Source organism: Rana temporaria, chromosome 5 (genome assembly GCF_905171775.1).
Source record: "Rana temporaria chromosome 5, aRanTem1.1, whole genome shotgun sequence".
Lineage (NCBI taxonomy): Eukaryota > Metazoa > Chordata > Amphibia > Anura > Ranidae > Rana > Rana temporaria.
In genome coordinates, this window is record NC_053493.1 from 422,689,071 (window position 1) to 422,713,854 (window position 24,784).

The 24,784-nt window shown below is 42.2% G+C and overlaps 1 protein-coding gene across 1 annotated transcript in view; it reads left to right on the plus strand.

Moving 5' to 3' along the window:
• Positions 1 to 24,784, plus strand: part of LOC120941702 (unconventional myosin-Ig-like) — a 179,130-nt gene that overhangs the window by 116,572 nt on the left and 37,774 nt on the right. The window contains exon 20 of the mRNA XM_040355291.1: positions 3,533 to 3,646. Coding sequence (XP_040211225.1) covers positions 3,533 to 3,646 — 114 coding nt within the window. The remainder of the gene's footprint in view (positions 1 to 3,532; positions 3,647 to 24,784) is intronic.

The following is a 24,784-nucleotide window of genomic DNA, read 5'->3' on the forward strand; positions in this document are numbered from 1 at the left end:
TTCCTTTAATGCGATCCTCCAGCGAGGGGGACACGTGTTTATTTTTAGTCGGGAGGCGAGGAGCGGCGTGCAGAGAATTAATGGGATTAGGAATCAAAGCCACCATTGTTCTGCGCCGTTTATTGAAAGAAAAAAAAAAACACAAAAAAAAAAAGTTTAAAATTCCGAAATCTGTCATTTTCAGGATAAAGGAAGGAAAGAATCTTTTAACCGTTTCGCTGCCGGGGGATGGAAACGTCGAAGAATCCGGAAACCGTTTAGTTTCCGTGACGAGCGCCAAACCGCGCCGGCGATCGTTCGTTTGTATTAGAAACGATGATCGACGTTTGGATACATAATGATACGTCGGATAGAACTCAGGGGGGAGGGGGTGTTCCATCTTTGTTTATAGAATATGGATACATTTTAATTAAATCTGTAGCTTCATTTGCATATATTGCAGATCCTCCTCCCCCCTCATTAACATAATAATGAGGTTTTAAATTAAAAAAAAAATCTATTTTCATTACATACCTTATTTTTAGTCCCAGTGATGTCATCACTGGGTCTCTGTGCTTCTCTATGCAATGTGGGCAGATCGTGGCTGGCAGGAGCAGACGGCGGTGTTCTGGGATGTTTTCAGGAAGCTCGGGGGCTGGGCCGGGTGCTGGGATGTTTTTAGGAAGCTATGCACCCGGCCGGCCCATGAGCTTCCTGAAAACCTCCCAGCACCCGGCCGGCCCCTGGGGGCGCTTCAAAAATAGTTTTTCTCATTTATTTATTTTTTTTATTTTTTTAGACTGTTATTTTTTTTCTCTTATTTAATATATTTATGTATTTATTTATTTACACTTAATTATTTTTTACTATTATTTATTAATTTACGTTCATGGAGATACCTCACATGTGTGGTGCGAACACCATTTACAACTTATTTATGCATTCGCTTCACAGGGCACGGGGGAGGGATGGGGGCGCTTTAAAAATTGTTTTTCTTTTTTTATTTTTTTTTACACTGTCCCTTTTTTTTCCTATTTATTTTATTTATGTATTTATTTATTTATTTTATTACACTGTCCCTTTTGATTTTAATTTTTTTTATCATTTATTTGTTTATTTTTACACTGTCCCTTTAAAAAAAATATTATTATTTTTTTCATTTATTTTTTACACCGTCCCTTTAATTTTTTTTATTATTTTTTCATTTATTTTTACACTGTCCCTTTAAATTGTTTTTAAATTATTCATACATTTATATTTACACTGTCCCTTTAAATTTTTATTATTATTTATTTTTACACTGTCCCTTCAATTTTTTATTATTATTTATTCATTTATTTTTACACTGTCCCTTTACTTTTTTATTATTATATATTCTTTTTTTTTTACATCGTCCCTTTAATTTTTTATTATTATATATTAATTTATTTTTACACTGTCCCTTTAATTTTTTATTATTATATATTCTTTTTTTTTTTACATCGTCCCTTTAATTTTTTTATTATTTTTTCATTTATTTTTACACTGTCCCTTTAAATTGTTTTTAAATTATTCATACATTTATATTTACACTGTCCCTTTAAATTTTTATTATTATTTATTTTTACACTGTCCCTTTAATTTTTTTTATTATTTTTTCATTTATTTTTACACTGTCCCTTTAAATTGTTTTTTAATTATTCATACATTTATATTTACACTGTCCCTTTAAATTTGTATTATTATTTATTTTTACACTGTCCCTTAAATTTTTTATTATTATTTATTCATTTATTTTTACACTGTCCCTTTACTTTTTTATTATTATATATTCTTTTTTTTTTTTTTTTACATCATCCCTTTTTTAACTATTTTTTCATTTATTTTTGCACTGTCACTTTAATTTGTTTTTAAATTATTCATTCATTTATATTTACACTGTCCCTTTAATTTTTTATTATTTATTTATTAATTTATTTTTACACTGTCCCTTTAATTTTTTATTATTATATATTCATTTATTTTTACACCGTCCCTTTAATTTTTTATTATTATATATTAATTTATTTTTACACTGTCCCTTTAATTTTTTATTATTATATATTCTTTTTTTTTTACACTGTCCCTCTAATTTTTTTTTATTATTTTTTCATTTATTTTTACACTGTCCCTTTAATTTGTTTTTAAATTATTCATACATTTATATTTAGACTGTCCCTTTTAATTTTTTATTATTATTTATTCATTTATTTTTACACTGTCCCTTTAATTTTTTATTATTATATATTCTTTTTTTTTTACATCATCCCTTTAATTTTTTTATTATTTTTTCATTTATTTTTACACTGTCCCTTTAAATTGTTTTTAAATTATTCATACATTTATATTTACACTGTCCCTTTAATTTTTTATTATTATTTATTCATTTATTTTTACACTGTCCCTTTAATTTTTTATTATTATATATTCTTTTTTTTTTACAGCATCCCTTTAATTTTTTTATTTTTTTTTCATTTATTTTTACACTGTCCCTTTAAATTGTTTTTAAATTATTCATACATTTATATTTACACTGTCCCTTTAATTTTGTATTATTATTTATTCATTTATTTTTACACTGTCCCTTTAATTTTTTATTATTATATATTCATTTATTTTTACACCGTCCCTTTAATTTTTTTATTTTTTTTATTCATTTATTTTTACACCGTCCCTTTCATTTTTTTTATTATGTTTTCATTTATTTTTACACTGTCTCTTTAATTTGTTTTTAAATTATTCATACATTTATATTTACACTGTCCCTTTAATTTTTTATTATTATATATTCATTTATTTTTACACTGTCCCTTTAATTTTTTATTATTATATATTCTTTTTTTTTTTACATCGTCCCTTTAATTTTTTTTTATTATTTTTTCATTTTTTTTTACACTGTCCCTTTAATTTGTTTTTAAATTATTCATACATTTATATTAAGACTGTCTCTTTAATTTTTTATTATTATTTATTCATTTATTTTTTACACCGTCCCTTTAATTTTCTTTATTATTTTTTCATTTATTTTTACACTGTCCCTTTAATTTGTTTTTAAATTATTCATACATTTATATTTACACTGTCCCTTTAATTTTTTATTATTATATATTCATTTATTTTTACACTGTCTCTTTAATTTTTTATTATTATATATTCTTTTTTTTTTTACATCGTCCCTTTAATTTTTTTTTATTATTTTTTCATTTATTTTTACACTGTCCCTTTAATTTTTTATTATTATATATTCTTTTTTTTTTTTACATCGTCCCTTTAATTTTTTTATTATTATATATTCTTTTTTCTTTTTTTTTACACTGTCCCTCTAATTTTTTTTTATCACTTTTATTCCTATCGCAAAAAATGTAAACATCCCTTGTAAAATAGTTCTTCTCATTTATTTTATTTTTTTAAAGGATGACAGGTCCCTAAATTTCTTCTCTACCTTTTAAAATAAAAGATCAAAGAAAAAATTGATCTTTTGCTTTTTAAAAATAATCAAATAATGTTTTTTTAATGCCTTTGTTTTATTTCTCAGGTTAATCGATTTAACAAATGTAAGGATCGCGGGTTGCTGATCACCGACCATCACTTGTACAAACTGGAGCCCAGCAAGGCCTACAAAGTGCTGAAGAGTCTGCCGCTGAGTACGGTAAGTGCCACCAGGGGTTCTCCGAAAACTGGGGGGGGGGAGGGGTCACTTTATGAGGGATGAGCAGCGACAAAATAGTCAGATATTTCATAATGTTTTCTGCTGGGTGAACATTTTATTCCTATTTATTTTTATTTCTTTAATATTTTTTAATTACATTTTTATCACCTTTATTTTATATCACCTTTATTTTATATCACCTTTAATAAAAAAAAAAATTATCACCTTGTTTTTATTTTAATCACCTTTAACTATTTTTATCACCATCTTCGAAAGAAAAGAAAAAAGTGTTAAAAAAAATTAAAGATGATTAAAATAAAAACAAGGTGATAAAAAAATGTATTAAGGGTGATATAAAATAAAATAAAGGTGATACAATTGTAATTAAAGCATTAAAACAAAAGTAAACAAGAATACATTTGTTTTCTTGTTTTTTTTTTTTTGTGTGTGTATTGTATTGTTGTTTATTGTATTGTTTTCCTCTTACTCTTTGAATTCAATTTATTAAATATAAATATATATATGTGTAAAATTTGCTGTATTATTTTATTGTTAATCTGAGGCCCCATACACACGATAGAATTTATCCGCGAATACGGTCCAGCGGACCGTTTCCGCGGATAAATCCTCTCGTGGATTTCGGCGGATTTTCATGCGATGGTGTGTACAGCAGATAAATATTTGTCGACATGCACAGAATATCTATCTGCTGGAATCGGATCCCACGGATGGATCCGCTCGTCTGTACAGACTCACCGGATCCATCCGTCCAAAGGGATTCCCCGCACGCGTCGTAATGATTTGACGCATGCGTGGAATTCCTTATATGACAGCGTCGCGCCCGTCGCCGCGTCATAATAGCGGCGACGGCGCGACACGTCATCGCCAGAGGATTTCAGCGCGGATTTCAATGCGATGGTGTGTACGCGCCATCGCATAGAAATCCTCTGAAATCTTAGAGAGGATTTATCCGCGGATACGGTCCGCTGAACCGTATTCGCGGATAAATTCTATGGTGTGTATGGGGCCTTAGTCTTTGAATTCAATTATATATATATATATATATATATATATATATATATATATATATATATATATTCTCAGTTTTAAATCTTCAGCAAAAACAAAATTCAATATATATATTTTTTTTTATCCAGAGAAGAAAATAAAAGATGAAAAAAGCCAAGTAAAAAATGTAAAGTGACAGTAGTGACTCTTTACATTTTTTATTTAACATTGTTGTATTATTATTTTTCTTGTTCTTTGAATCCAATTTACGTTAGCACATATAGCAGAAAAAAGTTTGTAAAAATGTTTAAAAAAAATGTTTCTAGTTAAACAAAACCCATAGGTGATAAAAGTAAAATGAAAAATAATATTGTATTGTTGTTTAATGTATTATTTTATATATATAAAATTTGCTGTATTATTTTATTATTAATCTTAGTCTTTGAATTCAATTTGTTAAATATTTTTTTTTGCTGAAGATTTAAAACTGACTAGTATGTATGTATATATATATATATATATATATATATATATATATATATATATATATATATATATATATATATATATATATATATACATACTAGTCAGTTTTAAATCTTCAGCAAAAAAATATATGCAATAAATATATAAATATATATAAAAAATTGCTTTATTATTTTATTATTTTTCTTAGACTTTTAATTCAATTTATTTAATATATATAATATAATATATATATATATATATATATATATATATATATATATATATATATATATATATATATATATATATATATATATATATATATATATATATATATATATATATATATATATATATATATATAAAGGAAAAATACAATTCTCAGTTTTAAATCTTTAGAATTTTTATTTTTTTATATATTGAAAAAAACATTGTGTGTGTGTGTGTGTATTGTCTTGTTGTTTGATGTGTTTTTTTTTTTACACAGGAGAAAAGGTAAAATAAAAAATGGAAAGGTGATAAAAAATGTATTAAAGGTGATATAAAATAAAATAAAGGTGATAAAAATGTTATTAAAACATTAAAACAAAAGTAAACAAGAATATATTTGTTCTTATTTTGTTTGTGTGTATTGTATTGTATTTGTTGTTTATTGTATTGTTTTTCTCAGAAAACAAAAGAAAGATGAAAAGTCGAATAAAAAATTAACAGTGACAGTTCACAAGAATATATTTGTTTTCTTGTTCCCTGTGTGTGAGTATTGTCTTGTTGTTTGATGTTTTTTTTTTATCCAGAGAAGAAAATAAAAGATGAAAAAAGCCAAGTAAAAAATGTAAAATGACAGTACTGACTCTTTACATTTTTTATTTTACATTTTTTTTAAATTATTTTTCTTGTTCTTTAAATCCAATTTACTTTAGCATAAATAGCAAAAAAAAGTTTGTAAAAATGTTAAAAAAAAAAAAAAATTCTAGTTAAACAAAACCCATAGGTGATAAAAGTAAAATGAAAAATAATATTGTATTGTTGTTTAATGTATTATTAAAAAAAATAAAAATCAAAGATCAAAAGTCATATAAAAAATTGAAAGCAGCAGTTGACAAGAATGTATTTGTTTTCTTGTTTGTGTGTACAGTATTGTTAACAAAAGATAAAAAAAAGTCAAATAAAAAATTTAAAGCGACAGTACCGACTCTAAATTTTTTATTTTAATTTTTTTTTATTATTATTATTCTCACTCTTTGAATCCAATTTATTTTAAAAAAATATAAAAAAAATTGCTGAAGATTTGGCAAAGTAAAATAAGAATTTTATTTAATTTTTTTATTTTTTTTGTGTGTGCGTATTGTCTTGTTGTTTGATGTTTTTTTTCTAAGGGAGAAAAAAATGAAAAAAAAAAGTCAAATAAAAAATGTAAAGCCACAGTACCAACTTATTTAATATATATCTATAGATATCTATATATTTATATCTATATCTATAGATATAGATATATATTAAAAAAAATGTGCTGAAGATTTGGCAAAGCAAAAAATAATTATATTTTTCCTTTTTCTTCTTTTTTTTTTTTTTTTTATATGAAAAAATGTAACAGGGGGCTATAGTGATATCCAACAAAAGGCATATTAAAAATTGAAAGTGGCAGTTGACAAAAATGTATTTCTTCTAGTTTTTTTGTGTGTGTGTATTTTCTTGTTGTTTGATGTCTTTTTGATGTCTTTTTTTTTCCCAAAGGAGAAAAAAAGACGAAAAAAAAGTCAAATAAAAAATGTAAAGCTACAGTACCGACTCTTTTTAAATTTTTTATTTTACATTTTTTTCTTATTATTATTCTTACTCTTTGACATGTATATGTGTATATATATATTAATTGATTTATTATTTTTACTACTTTTCTTACTCTTTGAATACAATTTATTTAGAAAAAATATATATTAAAAAAAATGTTGCTGAACAATTGGCAAAGCGAAATAAGAATATTCTTTTTCCTTTTTCTTTTTTTTTTTATGAAAAAAATTAACAGCGGCCTATAGTGCTAGCCAACAAAAGGCATATAAAAAATTGAAAGCGGCAGTTGACAAGAATGTATTTGTCTTCTAGTTTTTCTGTGTGTGTATTGTGTTGTTGTTTGATGTTTTTTTTTTTTTCCAAGGGAGAAAAATAAGGTGAAAAAAGTCAAATAATAAATTAAAAAGCTACAGTACCGAATCTTTAAATTTTTTTATTTTACAGGTTTTTTTTATTTAATATTTTTCTTACTCTTTGAATTCAATCTATTTAAAAATATATATATATTAAAAAAAATGCTAAAGATTAGGCAAAGTGAAATAAGATTTTTATTGTTCCTTTTTTTTGTCTTGTTGTTTGATGGGGGTTTTTTCCACAGGAGAAAAAGTTAAATATAAAAATGTAAAGGTGATAAAAAATGTATTAAAGGTGATATAAAATAAAATAAAGGTGATACAATTTTAATTAAAACATTAAAACAAAAGTAAACAAGAATATATTTGTTTTCTTATTTGTTTGTGTGTATTGTATTGTATTTGTTGTTTATTGTATTGTTTTTCTCAGAAAACAAGAGAAAGATCAAAAGTCGAATAAAAAATTTACAGTGACAGTTCACAAGAATATATTTGTTTTCTTGTTCCCTGTGTGTGAGTGTAAGTCTTGTTGTTTGATGTTTTTTTGTTTTTGTTTTTTGTTTTTTATCCAGAGAAGAAAATAAAAGATGAAAAAAGCCAATTAAAAAAAGTAAAGTGACAGTACTGACTCTTTACATTTTTTATTTTACATTTTTTTTAAATTATTTTTCTTGTTCTTTAAATCCAATTTACTTTAGCACAAATAGCAGAAAAAAGTTTGTAAACATGTTAAAAAAAATGTTTCTAGTTAAACAAAACCCATAGGTGATAAAAGTAAAAGGGAGAAAAAGAGATGAAAAAAGTCAAATACAAAATTTAAAAAGCTACAGTACCGAATCTTTAATTTTTTTTATTTTACAGGTTTTTTTTTATTTAATATTTTTCTTACTCTTTTAAAAAAATATATATATACATATATATATAAAAAAAATGGGAAAGATTAGGCAAAGTGAAATAAGATTTTTATTGTTCCTTTTTTTTATTTTTTTTATTTGTCTTGTTGTTTGATGGGGTTTTTTTTCCACAAGAGAAAAAAAGATGAAAAAAAAACATAAAATAAAAAATGTAAAGCGAAAGTACCGACTGTTTGAATTTTTTATTTTACATTTTTTTTTTTTATTATTTTTCTTGCTCTTTTAATCCAATTTATTTAAGATATATATATATATATATATATATATATATATATATATATATATATATATATATATATATATATATATACATTTCAAAGAGTAAGAATAATAATAAGAAAAAACTGTAAAATAAAAAAATTAAAGAGTCGGTACTGTAGCTTTACATTTTTTATTTGACTTTTTTTCATCTTTTTGTCTCCTTTGGAAAAAAAAAGACATATATATATATATATAAAAATGTTGCTGAAGATTTGGCAAAGCAAAATAAGAATAATTGTATTTTTCCTTTTTTTTATTTTATTTTTTAAATGAAAAAAAATGTAGCAGCAGGCTATAGTAATATCCAACAAAAGCAGGGAGAAGAATCTCGTTTGTGAGATTTTTTTTCTCTTTGATGTGAGATGTGGAGGGTTTGCACACCACGGGGGGGGGGGATGCAGTAATGAGATCGGACAGAACCACTTTCCCGATTTTAGCGGGGAGGGGGGCGGGGGGAGTCTTGCTATCACCCGTTCTAGCCAGTAAATCATCTTCTTGGAGAAATATCCGTCACCCCCTCTTGCAGGTCCATTATCGGCAGCTGCCTGGCAGACAGATTGTAATTCTCCTGGCCACTTAAAGAGTCCCGCTTTGTAATTGATTTGTCAGACGGTAATGCAGACAATTACCCCCTAATTACGAGGCAATTACTAGAAAAGCCCCCCCCCCCCCCCCCTGACTTTATTCCAGGAGGAGAAGGATTAGTGATATTATGATGGAAATGATCCAGACGTGAGACCTCTTGGTGTGACTTTCCAGCCTATTGGCTAAGATCAAAAATAGTGTCTGTTCTTATCGTTTTTTTAGAAAAGATTGCTAATGCACCCTAGACAAGGTAGGGGGCGCCAGTTAGTTATTCCCAATGTAATAAGGTAGAAGGGATTCTTTTTTCTCGGGGGTTGAATCTGGTCTGGTTCTCCAGGCTTGTCCTCGGTTGAAGGCAAAATTCTCCCTTATTACTATTTCCCTTCTGATTGGAAAGGGGCTACATTTGTCTGGCCCAGGGCTGCTCTGAAGGTCAGGATCTTCCTACGGAGGAGCCCCACCTAGTGCTTGAGGGGACCTTGCCTCCGTAGATCTCCCCCCGAAGAACTGGGTCTGCCTGGTTTCAGCTGGGTGGTACTTGAGTAGCCTGTCTATGTCGGGAGTCTGGAGATTCAGGTCTGAAAATCTTCCGGGGGAGGCCATATAGCCTTATGGTCAGGATCTACCTTCAGAGGAGCCCCACCGAGCGCTTAGGTGGACTTCCCGAAGGAAAGGGTCCTCCTGGTTTCAGTTGGGTGGACCATGAGTACCCAGTCCATGTCAGGAGTCTTGCAAGCCTTGGGGGTTCAGGTCTGAAAGTTTTGGAGGGGAGGGCATGCAGCCTTATGGTCAGTATCTCTCTTCAGAGCAGCCCCACCTAGTGCTTAGGTGGACCTCCTGAAGAACGGGGTCCTCCTGGTTTCAGCTGGGTGGACCACAAGTACCCAGTCTGTGTCAGGAGTCTTGCAAGCCTTTGGGGTTTGGGTCTGAAAGTTTTGAAGGGGAGGGCATGCAGCCTTATGGTCATCATGATCTTCCTTCAGATGAGCCCCACCGAGCGCTTAGGTGGACTTCCCGAAGGAAAGGGTCCTCCTAGTTTCAGTTGGGTGGACCATGAGTACCCAGTCCATGTCAGGAGTCTTGCAAGTCTTGGGGGTTAGGGTCTGAAAGTTTTGGAGGGAAGGGCATGCAGCCTTATGGTCAGGATCTCTCTTCAGAGCAGCCCCACCTAGTGCTTTGGTGGACCTCCTGAAGAACGGGTCCTCCTGGTTTCAGTTGGGTGGACCATGAGTACCCAGTCCATGTCAGGAGTCTTGCAAGCCTTGGGGGTTCAGGTCTGAAAGTCTTGTAGGGGAGGGCATGCAGCCTTATGGTCAGGATCTTCTTTCCAGGGAGCCCCACCTAGTGTTTGGGTGGACCTTGCCTCCACACATCTCCCGGGTCCTCCTAGTTTCAGTTGGGTGGACCATGAGTACCCAGTCCATGTCAGGAGTCTTGCAAGTCTTGGGGGTTAGGGTCTGAAAGTTTTGGAGGGAAGGGCATGCAGCCTTATGGTCAGGATCTCTCTTCAGAGCAGCCCCACCTAGTGCTTTGGTGGACCTCCTGAAGAACGGGGTCCTTCTGGTTTCAGTTGGGTGGACCATGAGTACCCAGTCCATGTCAGGAGTCTTGCAAGTCTTGGGGGTTAGGGTCTGAAAGTTTTGGAGGGAAGGGCATGCAGCCTTATGGTCAGGATCTCTCTTCAGAGCAGCCCCACCTAGTGCTTTGGTGGACCTCCTGAAGAACGGGGTCCTCCTGGTTTCAGTTGGGTGGACCATGAGTACCCAGTCCATGTCAGCAGTCTTGCAAGCCTTGGGGGTTCGGGTCTGAAAATGTTCAGGTAAGGCCATGCAGCCTTATGGTCATGAACTTCCTTCAGAGTAGGCCCACATAGTGCTTAGGTTGACCTCCCGAAGAACAGGGTCCTCCTGGTTTCAGTTGGGTGGACCACGAGTACCCAGTCCGTGTCAGGAGTCTTGCAAGCCTTGGGGGTTTGGGACTGAAAATCTTCGGGGGGAGGCCATACGCCTTATGGTCAGGATCTTTCTTCAGAGGAGCCCCACCTAGTGCTTAGGTGAACCTCCTGAAGGACGGGTCCTCCTGGTTTCAGTTGGGTGGACCATGAGTACCCAGTCCATGTCAGGAGTCTTGCAAGCCTTGGGGGTTCAGGTCTGAAAGTCTTGTAGGGGAGGGCATGCAGCCTTATGGTCAGGATCTTCTTTCCAGGGAGCCCCACCTAGTGTTTGGGTGGACCTTGCCTCCACACATCTCCCGGGTCCTCCTAGTTTCAGTTGGGTGGACCATGAGTACCCAGTCCATGTCAGGAGTCTTGCAAGTCTTGGGGGTTAGGGTCTGAAAGTTTTGGAGGGAAGGGCATGCAGCCTTATGGTCAGGATCTCTCTTCAGAGCAGCCCCACCTAGTGCTTTGGTGGACCTCCTGAAGAACGGGGTCCTCCTGGTTTCAGTTGGGTGGACCATGAGTACCCAGTCCATGTCAGGAGTCTTGCAAGTCTTGGGGGTTAGGGTCTGAAAGTTTTGGAGGGAAGGGCATGCAGCCTTATGGTCAGGATCTCTCTTCAGAGCAGCCCCACCTAGTGCTTTGGTGGACCTCCTGAAGAACGGGGTCCTCCTGGTTTCAGTTGGGTGGACCATGAGTACCCAGTCCATGTCAGCAGTCTTGCAAGCCTTGGGGGTTCGGGTCTGAAAATGTTCAGGTAAGGCCATGCAGCCTTATGGTCATGAACTTCCTTCAGAGTAGCCCCACCTAGTGCTTAGGTTGACCTCCCGAAGAACAGGGTCCTCCTGGTTTCAGTTGGGTGGACCACGAGTACCCAGTCCGTGTCAGGAGTCTTGCAAGCCTTGGGGGTTTGGGACTGAAAATCTTCGGGGGGAGGCCATACGCCTTATGGTCAGGATCTTTCTTCAGAGGAGCCCCACCTAGTGCTTAGGTGAACCTCCTGAATGACGGGTCCTCCTGGTTTCAGTTGGGTGGACCATGAGTACCCAGTCCATGTCAGGAGTCTTGCAAGCCTTGGGGGTTCAGGTCTGAAAGTCTTGTAGGGGAGGGCATGCAGCCTTATGGTCAGGATCTTCTTTCCAGGGAGCCCCACCTAGTGTTTGGGTGGACCTTGCCTCCACACATCTCCCGGAGTATGCGTCTGTCTGGTTTCAGCTTGGTGGACCTTGAGTACTCATGTTCAGGGAGGCCATGCAGCCTTATGGTCATGAACTTCCTTCAGAGGAGCCCCACCTAGTGCTTAGGTGGACCTCCCGAAGAACAGGGTCCTTCTGGTTTCAGTTGAATGGACCACGAATTCCCAGTCCGTGTCAGGAGTCTTGCAAGTCTTGGGGGTTCGGGTCTGAAAATGTTTGGGGGAGTCTATACAGCCTTATGGTCAGGATCTTCCTTCAGAGGAGCCCCACCTAATGCTTAGGTAGACCTCCCGAAGAACGGGGTCCTGGTTTCAGTTGGGTGGACCAGTCCGTGTCAGGAGTCTTGCAAGCCTTGGGGGTTCCAGTCTGGAAGTCTCGGAGAGGAGGGCATGCAGCTTTATGGTCAGAATCTTCCATTGGGGGATTCCCCACCTAGTCCTTGAGATCTCATTCCCTATCAGGACTCTTACAAGCCTCAGGGGTTTCAGTCTGGAAGTCTTGGAGGGGGAGGGCATGCAGCCTTATGGTCAGGAGGATCCTTTTTCGGGGAAGCCCCCACCTAGTGCTTGAGTTCTCATTCCCTATCAGGTCTCTTGCAAGCCTCTGGGATTCAGGTCTGAATGTCTTGGAAGGGAGGGCATGCAGCCTAATGGTCAGGATCTTCTTTCGGGGGAGCCCCACCTAGTGCTTGGGTGGAAGTAAGGGGTCTGTCTGATTTCAGCTGGGTGGACGCTGGGTGCAAGCATCGGGGGTTCAGGTCTGGCAGTCTCGGAGGGCAGGGATGCATGTTAACATTTGCATGCGCTCCACCCACCATTCAAAACCACAATCCAGTGCATAACGTTCTGCATTTGGACAGGATGGATAAGGTCCCTGGAAGTACTTTGACAGAAGTGGCCCCTGGAGGTACTGTAGCAGGTTCCTTGGACCCCAGGCTGGCACTCTGAGAACATGAAGCTCAGCTTTGTTCAAGGACCTCAAATTGGTTCTACAAACCATGGAGCTACAGGTCCAAGCTTATAGCCTTTAAGAAGTGGGTTTACCCCAAAATGCCATCTAAATGGCATGGTACAAAGTGACAGCTTCACCATGATCTGCCGTATTGTACAGTAAAATGCATGCTTTTACCGCCCGTTACCGCAACACATAGACCTGAAGCCATAAATAGAATAATAAAAAAATTGTTCCAAATGAGCAAAAACACTGTGGTTGCCTAAATACAGGAAAAAAAGTCAGCACTTTTTTGGACCATTATTTATTCCCCGCACGGTCTCAATCAACCGCCATTTTTACGCCTGTAAATTGCTGGCCAGCCGCCCATTCTCTCTGTCTGACGGATGAAACATTGTTAGAAGACACAAGTCACCCGCCATCGGTAACTAAGCAGCAGCGTGATCCTCTCTCCCGCTACTCAGCTTCTTTTTTTCATGCTTTAAATAAATTCCACCCCGGTTGTCATGGCAACCGGAATTGTGAGAAGCGAGTGCAAAATTTCCAGGGCTTGCAGAATCCTTGTCTCTCTCTCTCTGCGTTGATTATTTATTTATGGAGAATCCGGCACAAGGCCGAGATCAGGAGAGAAGGACGGCCGAGCCGCCTCGGTGGACGTTTATCCTTTTCCGGTAGCAGAATGTATTGGATGTATCCTCTGGACTGGAGTCCTCGAGGGGGTGCAGGTGGGCTTGGTTTATAACACTTTCCCCCCCAAAACCTCCAAAACTCCAAAGCGGCTTAACCACATTCGCTGAGAACGGACAGACTGGAGCCAATTAGGGGGCTGTTATATATGGTGATGCCCGCATTCTCCATTGTTTGCTTTGGTGATGCCCGCATTCTCCATTGTTTGCTTTGGTGATGCTTGCATTCTCCATTGTTTGCTTTGGTGATGCCTGCATTCTCCATCGTTTGCTTTGGTGATGCCCGCATTCTCCATCGTTTGCTTTGGTGATGCCCGCATTCTCCATCATTTGCATTGGTGATTCCCGCATTCTCAATCGTTTCTTTTGGTGATGCCCGCATTCTCCATCGTTTCTTTTGGTGATGCCCGCATTCTCCATCGTTTGCTTTGGTGATGCCCGCATTCTCCACCGTTTGCTTTGGTGATGCCCGCATTCTCCACCGTTTGCTTTGGTGATGCTCGCATTCTCCATCGTTTCTTTTGGTGATGCCCGCATTCTCCATCGTTTCTTTTGGTGATGCCCGCATTCTCCATCGTTTGCTTTGGTGATGCCCGCATTCTCCATCGTTTGCTTTGGTGTTGCCCGCATTCTCCTTTGTTTGCTTTTTATTGCCCCAATTCAGCCTATGTATAAACATCTTTTATTGTTATTCTACTGAATCATTATCATACCTCAGAACTTTAGCCATGTATGTCTCGACCATTTGGCTAAGATCAAGCGTAGTATCTGTTTTTATCCAGTAGGGGCGCTCCGCCATCATTCCGGCTGGTATGCCTGGCTGTGTAGTATGCCTGCTGGAATGATGGGGGTCCTGAAGGATCTTCCCAATGAGAAGGAATCTGAGTGAGGGATCCACAAGATAAGGTGGAGGTCTGGACCATTTCCCTGGTGTGGAAGGTTCTAAAGGTCCAAGTACCCCCTGATTTGAACTATGCAACCTTGTCTGGCTGAGGGCTGGGAAGGCAGAGGTCCCTATGTTGGGAGTGGTGGAGTAGCTGTCAAGACCTGGATCACCTGCTGGTGGCACTGTGCTTTCCAGGGTGGAAAGTTGTCATTTCGGGGTCCACCAGTGGGTGTCTCCCAGCAGCCAGCATCAGGCAGAGACTGAATATTGGGATCTGCTGGGTGCTGGGAGACACTGAACCGCGATTGCGGACAGGCCTGCCATACGCCTTATCACAGGGCACCAGACACTGAACATGGCGGCTGGAGCGCTGGGGACACAGAAACCTAAAGTTAGGAGGAGGCAGCCAGTAGTCTCACACATTGGCGTGAAAATTAGCTCCCCTAAATATCGCGCCCGGGGCCACGGCACCCCCTGCAACACCCACGCTACAACACTGACCGAAACTACAACCTTCCATCCTGGGTAGCATAACATCGCCAGGAGGTGATCCATGTCCTGACAGTAGCACTATGGGTTTGGAACTCCACTATGTGAAACGCTCTTGGCCCCATTACCTAAGCTTTTTTCATGCAACAGACACCATTGGCTAGGCCTTTTACCCAAGATAGGGGCACGTTTTGTTACCAGGTCACAAGGCCTAGCCATAGTATTGCATTTTGCCACTTTTTTATTCCCTTTTCTCACTTTTTGTGTCACCTTTTCACTCGGACCTACCCTGAAGGCTAGGGCGTGTGGCTATTAGGTCTGCCTTGGGGGGGTTCTCTTTGGGAGAGCCCCCCACCCAGTACTCATTGGTTGGCTGATCATGAGGAGCTGGGTCCGTACCTATGTCAGAAGTCTTGCAACCCAGGGGGGTCAGGAAGGGGTCCACCCAGTACTCTTTTTGCTTTGGTTGGTCATGAGGAACATTTTGGCTAGGTGGACCCGAACGTGCCTTACATTCATCAGGAGTCTTGCATCCTGGAGGGTCAGGGAGGGGTCCTCACCTAATACTGATTGGTTGGCTGATCATGAGGAGCTGGGGCCTTACTTCTATCAGGAGCCTTGTGTCCTGGGGGCTCAGGAGGGGGTCCATCCAGTACTGGTTATTTGGCTTTGGCTGATCATGAGAAGTCTTTTGGCTAGGTAGACCTAAATGTGCCCTACTTCCTACAAGAGTCTTGCATTCCTGGGGGTTAGCGAGGGGTCCTTCTAGTTCAGAGAGCCCCCCACCCAGTACTTAGGCTTTGGATCATGAGGAGCCTTTGGCTAGGTGGACCTGAGCGTGCCTTACCCCTATCAGGAGTCTTGCATCCTGGGGGGTCAGGAAAGGGTCCACCCAGTTCTCGTTAGTTGGTTTTGGCAGATCATAAAGAGTCTTTTGGCTAGGTGGACCTGAGTGTGCTTTACCCCATCAGGAATCTTGCATCCTGGAGGGTCAGAGAGGGGCCCCCATGGGCCCCCACCTAGTACTCATTGGTTGGCTAATTATGGGGAGCTGGGTCCTAACCTTCATCTGGTGCCTTGTGTCCTGGGGGGTCAGGAAAGAGTCTGACTAGTACTCGTTACTTGGCTTTGGCTGATCATGAGGAGCCTTTTGGCTAGGTGGACCTGAGTGTAACTTACCTCCGTCAGGATTCTTGGGTCCCGGGGGGTCAGGGAGGGGCACCCACCCAGTACTCATTGGTTGGCTGATCATGAGGAGCTGGGTTTTTACCTCTGTTAGGAGTCTTGCATCCTACGGGATCAGGAAGGGGCCCCCACCCAGTACTCATTGGTTGGCTGATCATGAGGAGCTGGGTCTTTACCTCCATTAAGAGTCTTGCATATTACGGGATCAGGAAGGGGTCCCTGCCCAGTACTCATCAGTTGGTTTTGGCTGATCATGAGGAGCCTTTTAGATAGGTGGACCTGAGCAAGCCTTACCCCAATCATGAGTCTTGCATCCTGGAGGGGGTCAGGAGCCCCAGCCCAGTACTGGTTGGGTATTGGTTGGGTGATCATGAGGAGCTGAGGCCTTACCTCCATCGGGAGTCTTGCGTCCTGGGGATTCAGGAAGGAGTCCACCCAGTGCTAGTTAGTTGACTTTTGCTGGTCGTGAGGAGCACTTTATCTAAATGGACCTCAGTGTGCCTTACCACCAATCAGGAGTCTTGCATCCTGGGGGGGGGGGGTGGCAGGAAAGAGCATCCACCCAGTACTTATTGGTTGGGTGGTCATGAGGAGCTGGGGCCTTACCTCCGTTAGGAGTCTTGCATCTTACGGGATTGGGAAGGGGTCCCTGCCCAGTTCTCGTTAGTTGGTTTTGGCTGATCATGAGGAGCCTTTTAGCTAGGTGGACCTGAGCATGCCTTACCCCAATCAGGAGTCTTGCATCCACCAGTACCAGTTGGGTATTGGTTGGGTGACCATGAGGAGCTGAGTCCCTACCTCCATCAGGAGTCTTGCGTCCTGGGGAGTCAGGAAGGGGTCCCACGCAGTACTCGTTAGATGACTTTTGCTGATCATGAGGAGCCCTTTATCTAAATGGACCTCAGTGTGCCTTACCACCAATCAGGAGTCTTGCATCCCGGGGGGGGTCAGGGAGGGGCCCTTCCTCCTCATGAGGGGAACATATGACACACACTAGGGCACTTTATTAAACACATTAGCCCTGCATTGGCCACCTGCTGTTCTTTTGCTCATCAGAGAATTGTATCTCCGTCTGTCACATAATATTCCCGGCGCTCGGACCGCCATGGTTCCGGTTTCGGGTAACAATGGGCGGAGTCAGCCTCCCATTACGGCCTCCCGTATTCTCCGATCCTTATAGACGGGGTAATATTTCCTGGACATATGGAGGAAATTGGATTCATGATACAATTACAGCGCACGCCCCCCTGTCCTGTGCAATATGGTGGAATTAGAGGGAAGTAATGCACACAGTAATTCTATTTCGATGCTGGTCCAGCCGTAAGGGAAAGCCGCGCTGATCTTTGTTTAACACGCAGAGAGATTAGCGTCTTAATCTTTTGTTACATTATTGCACAGTCAGAGGCGACCTGGTCACTGCTGGGAATGCAGATGGAGCCGCCGGAATATTTCCGCCGGGGGACACCGAGAATACTCAGACGGCAACAATCCCCTGCCAATGTTGTAATATGGGCAAGAGAACCTGTCATTACAAAATAATAATAATACAGAACTGATGAGAACATTCCAGGAGGCCCCAAATGCTGCCACTGTGCCCCGAGTGTGCCACTGTACCCCAAGTGCTGCCACTGTGCCCCAAGTGTTGCCACTGTGCCCCAAGTGCTGCCACTGCGCCCCAAATGCTGCCACTGTGCCTCAAATGCTGCCACTGTGCCCCAAATGCTGCCACTGTGCCCCAAGTGTGCCCCTGTGCCCCAAGTGCTGCCACTGTGCCCCAAGTGCTGCCACTGTGCCCCAAGTGTGCCCCTGTGCCCCAAGTGCTGCCACTGTGCCCCAAGTGTGCCACTGTGCCCCAAATGCTGCCACGGTGCCCCAAGTGCTGCCACTGTGCCCCAAATGTTGCCACTGTGCCTCAAATGCTGCCACTGTGCCTCAAATGTTGCCACTGTGCCCCAAGTGCTGCCACTGTGCTCCAAATGTTGCCACTGTGCCCCAAGTGCTGCCACTGCGCCCCAAATTTTGCCACTGTGCCCCAAGTGTGTCACTGTGCCCCAAGTGCTGCCACTGTGCCCCAAATGTTGCCACTGTGCCCCAAATGCTGCCACTGTGCCCCAAGTGCTGCTACTGTGCCCCAAGTGCTGACACTGTGCCCCAAGTGCTTACACTGTGCCCCAAATGCTGCCACTGTGCCCCAAATGTTGCCACTGTGCCCCAAGTGCTGCCACTGTGCCTCAAATGCTGCCACTGTGCCCCAAATGCTGCCACTGTTCCCCAAATGTTGGCACTGTGCCCCAAATGCTGCCACTGTGCCCCAAGTGCTGCCACTGTGCCCCAAATGTTGCCACTGTGCCCCAAGTGCTGCCACTCTGCCCCAAATGCTGCCACTCTGCCCCAAATGCTGCCACTGTGCCCCAAATGTTGCCACTGTGCCCCAAGTGCTGCCACTGCGCCCCAAATGTTGCCACTGTGCCCCAAGTGTGTCACTGTGCCCCAAGTGCTGCCACTGTGCCCCAAATGTTGCCACTGTGCCCCAAATGCTGCCACTGTGCCCCAAGTGCTGCTACTGTGCCCCAAGTGCTGACACTGTGCCCCAAGTGCTTACACTGTGCCCCAAGTGCTGCCACTGTGCCCCAAATGCTGCCACTGTGCCCCAAATGTTGCCACTGTGCCCCAAATGTTGCCACTGTGCCCCAAGTGCTGCCACTGTGCCGCAAATGCTGCCACTGTGCCCCAAATGTTGCCACTGTGCCCCAAATGCTGTCACTGTGCCCCAAGTGTGCCACTGTTCCTCAAATGCTGCCACTGTGCCCCAATTGTTGCCACTGTGCCCCAAATGCTGCCACTGTGCCCCAAATGTTGCCACTGTGCCCCAAATGCTGCCACTGTGCCCCAAGTGTGCCACTGTGCCTCAAATGCTGCTACTGTGCCCCAAGTGCTGCCACTGTGCGCCAAATGTTGCCACTGTGCCCCAAACGTTGCCACTGTGCCCCCTGTAAGCCCAACGTCTGCCCGGCCCTTACCTTGTCTCGGCTGGGCTGCGGGTGATGGCGGCAGGCGGCGAGTGGTGTCCTCCATTTCTTCTTCGATGAGGAAGACTCTTCTCCCGCCCGCTCCTCCTCTCTCCTCTCCTATGATTGGACGCCTGATAGGCATCCAATCACAGCACCTGTCCTTTCAGCCAATCAGGTGACAGGTAACACAGACCCGGTGCACCTGATTGGCTGAGAGGCGGGTCAGTGTTAGCAAAGCGGATATCCTTCCCTTTGCTAACACACAGCTGAGTGAATACGCCCAGCGTTGCATCCGCTATTCACATTTTTTGGACCATATTAGAGCCAATCGCTCTAATCAGACGCTTCCAAAAACCACCCCCCCCCCCCCCCCCCGCCGCTGTAATTCAGGTACCCGAAAAGGGGCCGGACACCTGAATAGGGGGCATCAGCAGCGACTATAAAGAGATTCATGCAATGCATGAATCTCTCTATGGGGATTAGAGCGGCAGGGCCGCCATCAGGGGGGTACAGGCAGTACACCTGTAAGGGGCCCGGAGGTCCCCAGGGGCCCGGATGGCAACCCCATTTTTATTGTAAGGGGCCCGGAGGTCCCCAGGGCCCCAGAAGGCATAAAAAAAAAAAATTATATTTAATATATTATATATATTTATTTTTTTTATTAAAGGGCCCAGAGGTCCCCAGGGCCCGGATTGTAACCCCCCTTTTTTTGTATTTTTTTTTCTATATATTATGGCCCGGATTCAGAAAGGAGTTACGTCGGCGTATCTCCAGATACGCCCTCGTAACTCCGAATGCGGGCCGTCGCATCTCGGCGCCTGATTCATAGAATCAGATACTCCTCAATGTTGCCTAGATACGAGCGGCGTAAGTCTCTTACGCCGTCGTATCTTAGGGTGCAATATTTACGCTGATCGCTAGGGGCGCTTCCCAAGACTTCCGCGTTGAATATGCAAATTAGGTATATACGCCGATTCAGAAACGTACGTCCGCCCGGTGCATTTTTTACGTCGTTTACGTTCGGCTTTTTCAGGCGTAAAGTTACCCCTGCTATATGAGGCGTAGCCAATGTTAAGTATGGCCGTCGGGCCAGCGTCTAATTTTCCGTCGTTTGCGTAAGTCGTTCGCAAATAGGGCTGTGCGAAAGTTACGTTCACGTCGAAAGCATTGACTATTTGCGCCGTAATTTGGAGCATGCGCACTGGGATACGTTCACGGACGGCGCATGCGCCGTTCCTTAAAAACGTCATTTACGCGGGGTCACACTGAATTTACATAAAACACGCCAACATCTTCCGATTTTGAATTAGGCAGGCTTACGCTGGCCCTTATACGATACGCCGCCGTAACTTTGGGCGCATATTCTTTCTGAATACCATACTCGCCTCACAAAGTTACGGCGGCGTAGCGTATAGGAGATACGCTACGCCCGCCTAAAGATACACATTTGTATCTGAATCCGGGCCCATATATTTTTTGCCTGAAGCTGTGTAAGGGGCCCCAAAATTCCTGATGGCGGCCCTGTAGAGCTGTGAAAGGAGGGGTGGCGGGGCGGGGGGGTGCAGTTTTGTTCCTGCGCCCTTTATGGACGCGCCGCCACTGCACCGGAACATACCACTCCGAAGCAGGGGGAGAATGCAGATATGGGCCCGGATTCAGATACAATTGTGTATCTTTAGGCGGGCGTAGCGTATCTCCTATGCGCTACGCCGCCGTAACTTTGTGAGGCGAGTATGGTATTCAGAAAGAATATGCGCCCGAAGTTACGGCGGCGTAGCGTATAAGGGCCGGCGTAAGCCCGCCTAATTCAAAATTGGAAGCTGTGGGCGTGTTTTATGTAAATTCAGTGTGACCCCGCGTAATTGACGTTTTTAACGAACGGTGCATGTGCCGTCCGTGAACGTATCCCAGTGCGCATGCTCCAAATTACGCCGCAAATAGTCAATGCTTTCGACGTGAACGTAACTTACGCACAGCCCTATTCGCGAACGACTTACGTAAACGACGGAAAATTTGACGCTGGCCCGACGTCCATACTTAACATTGCGTACGCCTCATATAGCAGGGGTAACTTTATGCCGGAAAAAGCCTTACGTAAACGGCGTAAAAAAACATGCGCCGGGCGGACGTACGTTTCTGAATCGGCGTATCTACCTAATTTGCATATTCGACGCGGAAGTCTTGGGAAGCGCCCCTAGCGCTCAGCGTAAATATTGCACCTTAAGATACGACGGCGTAGGAGACTTACGCCGCTCGTATCTAGGCAACATTGAGGCGTATCTGATTCTATGAATCAGGCGCCGAGATGCGACGGCCCGCACTCGGAGTTGCGACGGCGTATCTGGAGATACGCCGACGTAACTCCTTTCTGAATCCGGGCCATGGACTTTGCGTTCTATGATGTCACACTTCCTTTGTATGGAGAAGAGGGCGTCGCCGTGTCTGCAAAAAACTGCGGGGGAAAAAAACGCCTTGACGTGGGACATCTGTGGTCCAAAACCCTCAACGCCCAACCACTAATCGTAATCCGGATGGAGTTGCCATCCGTCAGAAAAAAATAATTTTAAGTGTTTGCATGTCGGCCTTCTGAGTCCGCCCGTAATTAATTCACCGCAAATCGTGAAAATTCCCCTGGGGGGAGGGGGGAATGAAATTGAAAGAAATTAGGAATATTGGATTAAATCTGATCACTGGACGGCTATAATGAGTTAACGAGATTATCGCGCTGCGAGCTCGCCGTTCGGAACGCACATAGAAGGTCCTTTCTTCTCTGCGCATATCTCCTTCCCATCCCCCCACCTTCAGCATCTCAGGAATAAAAATGACCCCGGGTGACTTTTGTGCTCCTTCCTGTAAAGCTTACGAGTAACGCGGTTAACGAGCGTTTTGAATAACGAGCAATTTCTTAATTGTGACTCGGTTTGCGAGTGTTGTCTCGCGACACGAGCAGGATTCAAGCTAATGGGGTGTGCAGTACCGCATTTGGCCAGAGGTGCGGGGGGGGCGCCGGTGACACTCGGAACAGTTCTCCGTTCCCGAAACTTTCCGAGGGTTTCTGAGATCAGCCGAGTTGTCCCCGAGTATTTCCGAGGCTCTCCGGCGCCCCCCCACACCTCTGGCCACATGCGGTATTACATGCCATAGAAGTCAATGCGGAACGAATTATCTTCATTTCCATTGACTTCTATGGGGAAACTCGCTTTGATATGCGAGTGCTTTGGTTTACAAGCATTCTCCTGGAACGGATTATCCTCGTACTTGTAACAGCCTGGGCAGAATTATTATAAAAATAAAATAAATAATAATAATAATAAAAAAAAAAATGTTTTTAAAGCGCCCCCAGTCGCTCGTGTATTCACGCAGACGTAGGTCACGCCCACATATTTAAAAGTTATTTACGTTTCTTGTGATAGGAATAAAAGTAATAAAAAAAAAAATAGGGGTTTAGTTTGATGACTTTTGAATTCCTTTCTCAGACCTAGTGAAATAGCTGTACACACCCCCAACGCGTTTCGGCCTCTCAGGCCTTAAAGTGATTGTAAAGCCTCGGTTTTTTTTATTTTCTTTAAATAACAAACATATCATACTTACCTCCACTGTGCAGCTCGTTTTTGCACAATGTGGCCCCCGGTCCTCCTCTTCTGGGGTCCCTCGACGGCTCTCTCGGGTCCTGCCCGCATCAGACAACCCCCTAGGACAGGGGTCTCCAAACTTTCTAAACAAAGGGCCGGATTTCTGTCCTCCAGACTTTAAGGGGGCCGGACTGTGGCCATCAGGAGTAAAAAATCCCCCATCTTTGGTGTAATTGGGAGGAATTCTGCCCCGTCCTTGGGAGGAATTCTGCCCCATTATTGGGAGGAATTCTGCCCCATCATTGGGAGGAATTCTGCCCCATCATTGGGAGGAATTCTGCCCCATCATTGGTGTCATTGGGAGGAATTCTGCCCCATCGTTGGTGTCATTGGGAGGAATTCTGCCCCATCATTGGGAGGAATTCTGCCCCGTCCTTGGGAGGAATTCTGCCCCATCATTGGGAGGAATTCTGCCCCATCATTGGTGTCATTGGGAGGAATTCTGCCCCATCATTGGTGTCATTGGGAGGAATTCTGCCCCATCATTGGAAGGAATGCTGCCCCGTCCTTGGGAGGAATTCTTCCCCATTATTGGTGTCATTGGGAGGAATTCTGCCCCATCATTGGGAGGAATTCTGCCCCATCATTGGTGTCATTGGGAGGAATTCTGCCCCATCATTTATGTGATTTATGCCCCATCATTGGGAGGAATTCTGCCCCATCATTGGTGTCATTGGGAGGAATTCTGCCCCATCATTGGAAGGAATTCTGCCCCATCATTGGTGTCATTGGGAGGAATTCTGTCCCATCATTGGTGTCATTGGGAGGAATTCTGCCCCATCATTGGAAGGAATTCTGCCCCGTCATTGGAAGGAATTCTGCCCCATCATTAGTGTCATTGGGAGGAATTCTGTCCCATCATTGGGAGGAATTCTGTCCCATCATTGGGAGGAATTCTGCCCCATCATTGGTGTCATTGGGAGGAATTCTGCCCCATCATTGGTGTCATTGGGAGGAATTCTGCCCCATCATTGGTGTCATTGGGAGGAATTCTGCCCCATCATTGGTGTCATTGGGAGGAATTCTGCCCCATCATTGGTGTCACTGGGAGGAATTCTGCCCCATCATTGGGAGGAATTCTGCCCCATCATTGGTGCCAATGTATAAAAAATCACCCCAAGGGCCAGATAACATCAAGCAAAGGGCCACGTCTGGCCCCCGGGCCGCAGTTTGGAGACCACTGCCCTAGGAGAAGCGTTCTCCCGGGGGGATGAATATCTTTCTGGCACGCTCCAGCATTTGCGTCAATAGACACGAATGGCGGACTCGGCCCCGCCCCCCCCCCCCCTGGCGCCCGCGTCATTGGATTTGATTGACAGCAGCGGGAGCCAATGGCTGCACTGCTATCAATCTATCCAATCAAGAGCTGGGACCCCGTGTAGAGAGGGACAGCGCGTCCTCGCCGAGGGAAATACGGGGGTCAGGTAAGTAAAATGAGGGGGGGGAGGCTTGGGGGGGCCGGTGAGGTGCCAGGTGAAAAAACACAACCCCTTTAAGCACTTATAAGCACCCCTTTACTTTAACCCCCCCTTGTGGTAAACCCCTTCCCTGCCAGTGACATTTACACAGTAATCAGTGCATTTTTATAGCACTGGGGTAGATTCAAAGAGCAATTGCGCCTACGTAACCATAGTTACGCAGCGCAATTGCTTACTTGCGCCGGCGTTACGAATGCTCCTGATTCAGGAACCTCGTTACGCCGACGGCAGCCTAAGATATGCGCGGCATAAGGCTCTTATGCCCGCATATCTTAGGCTGCATTCTTGCGATGGCCGCTAGGTGGCGTTCC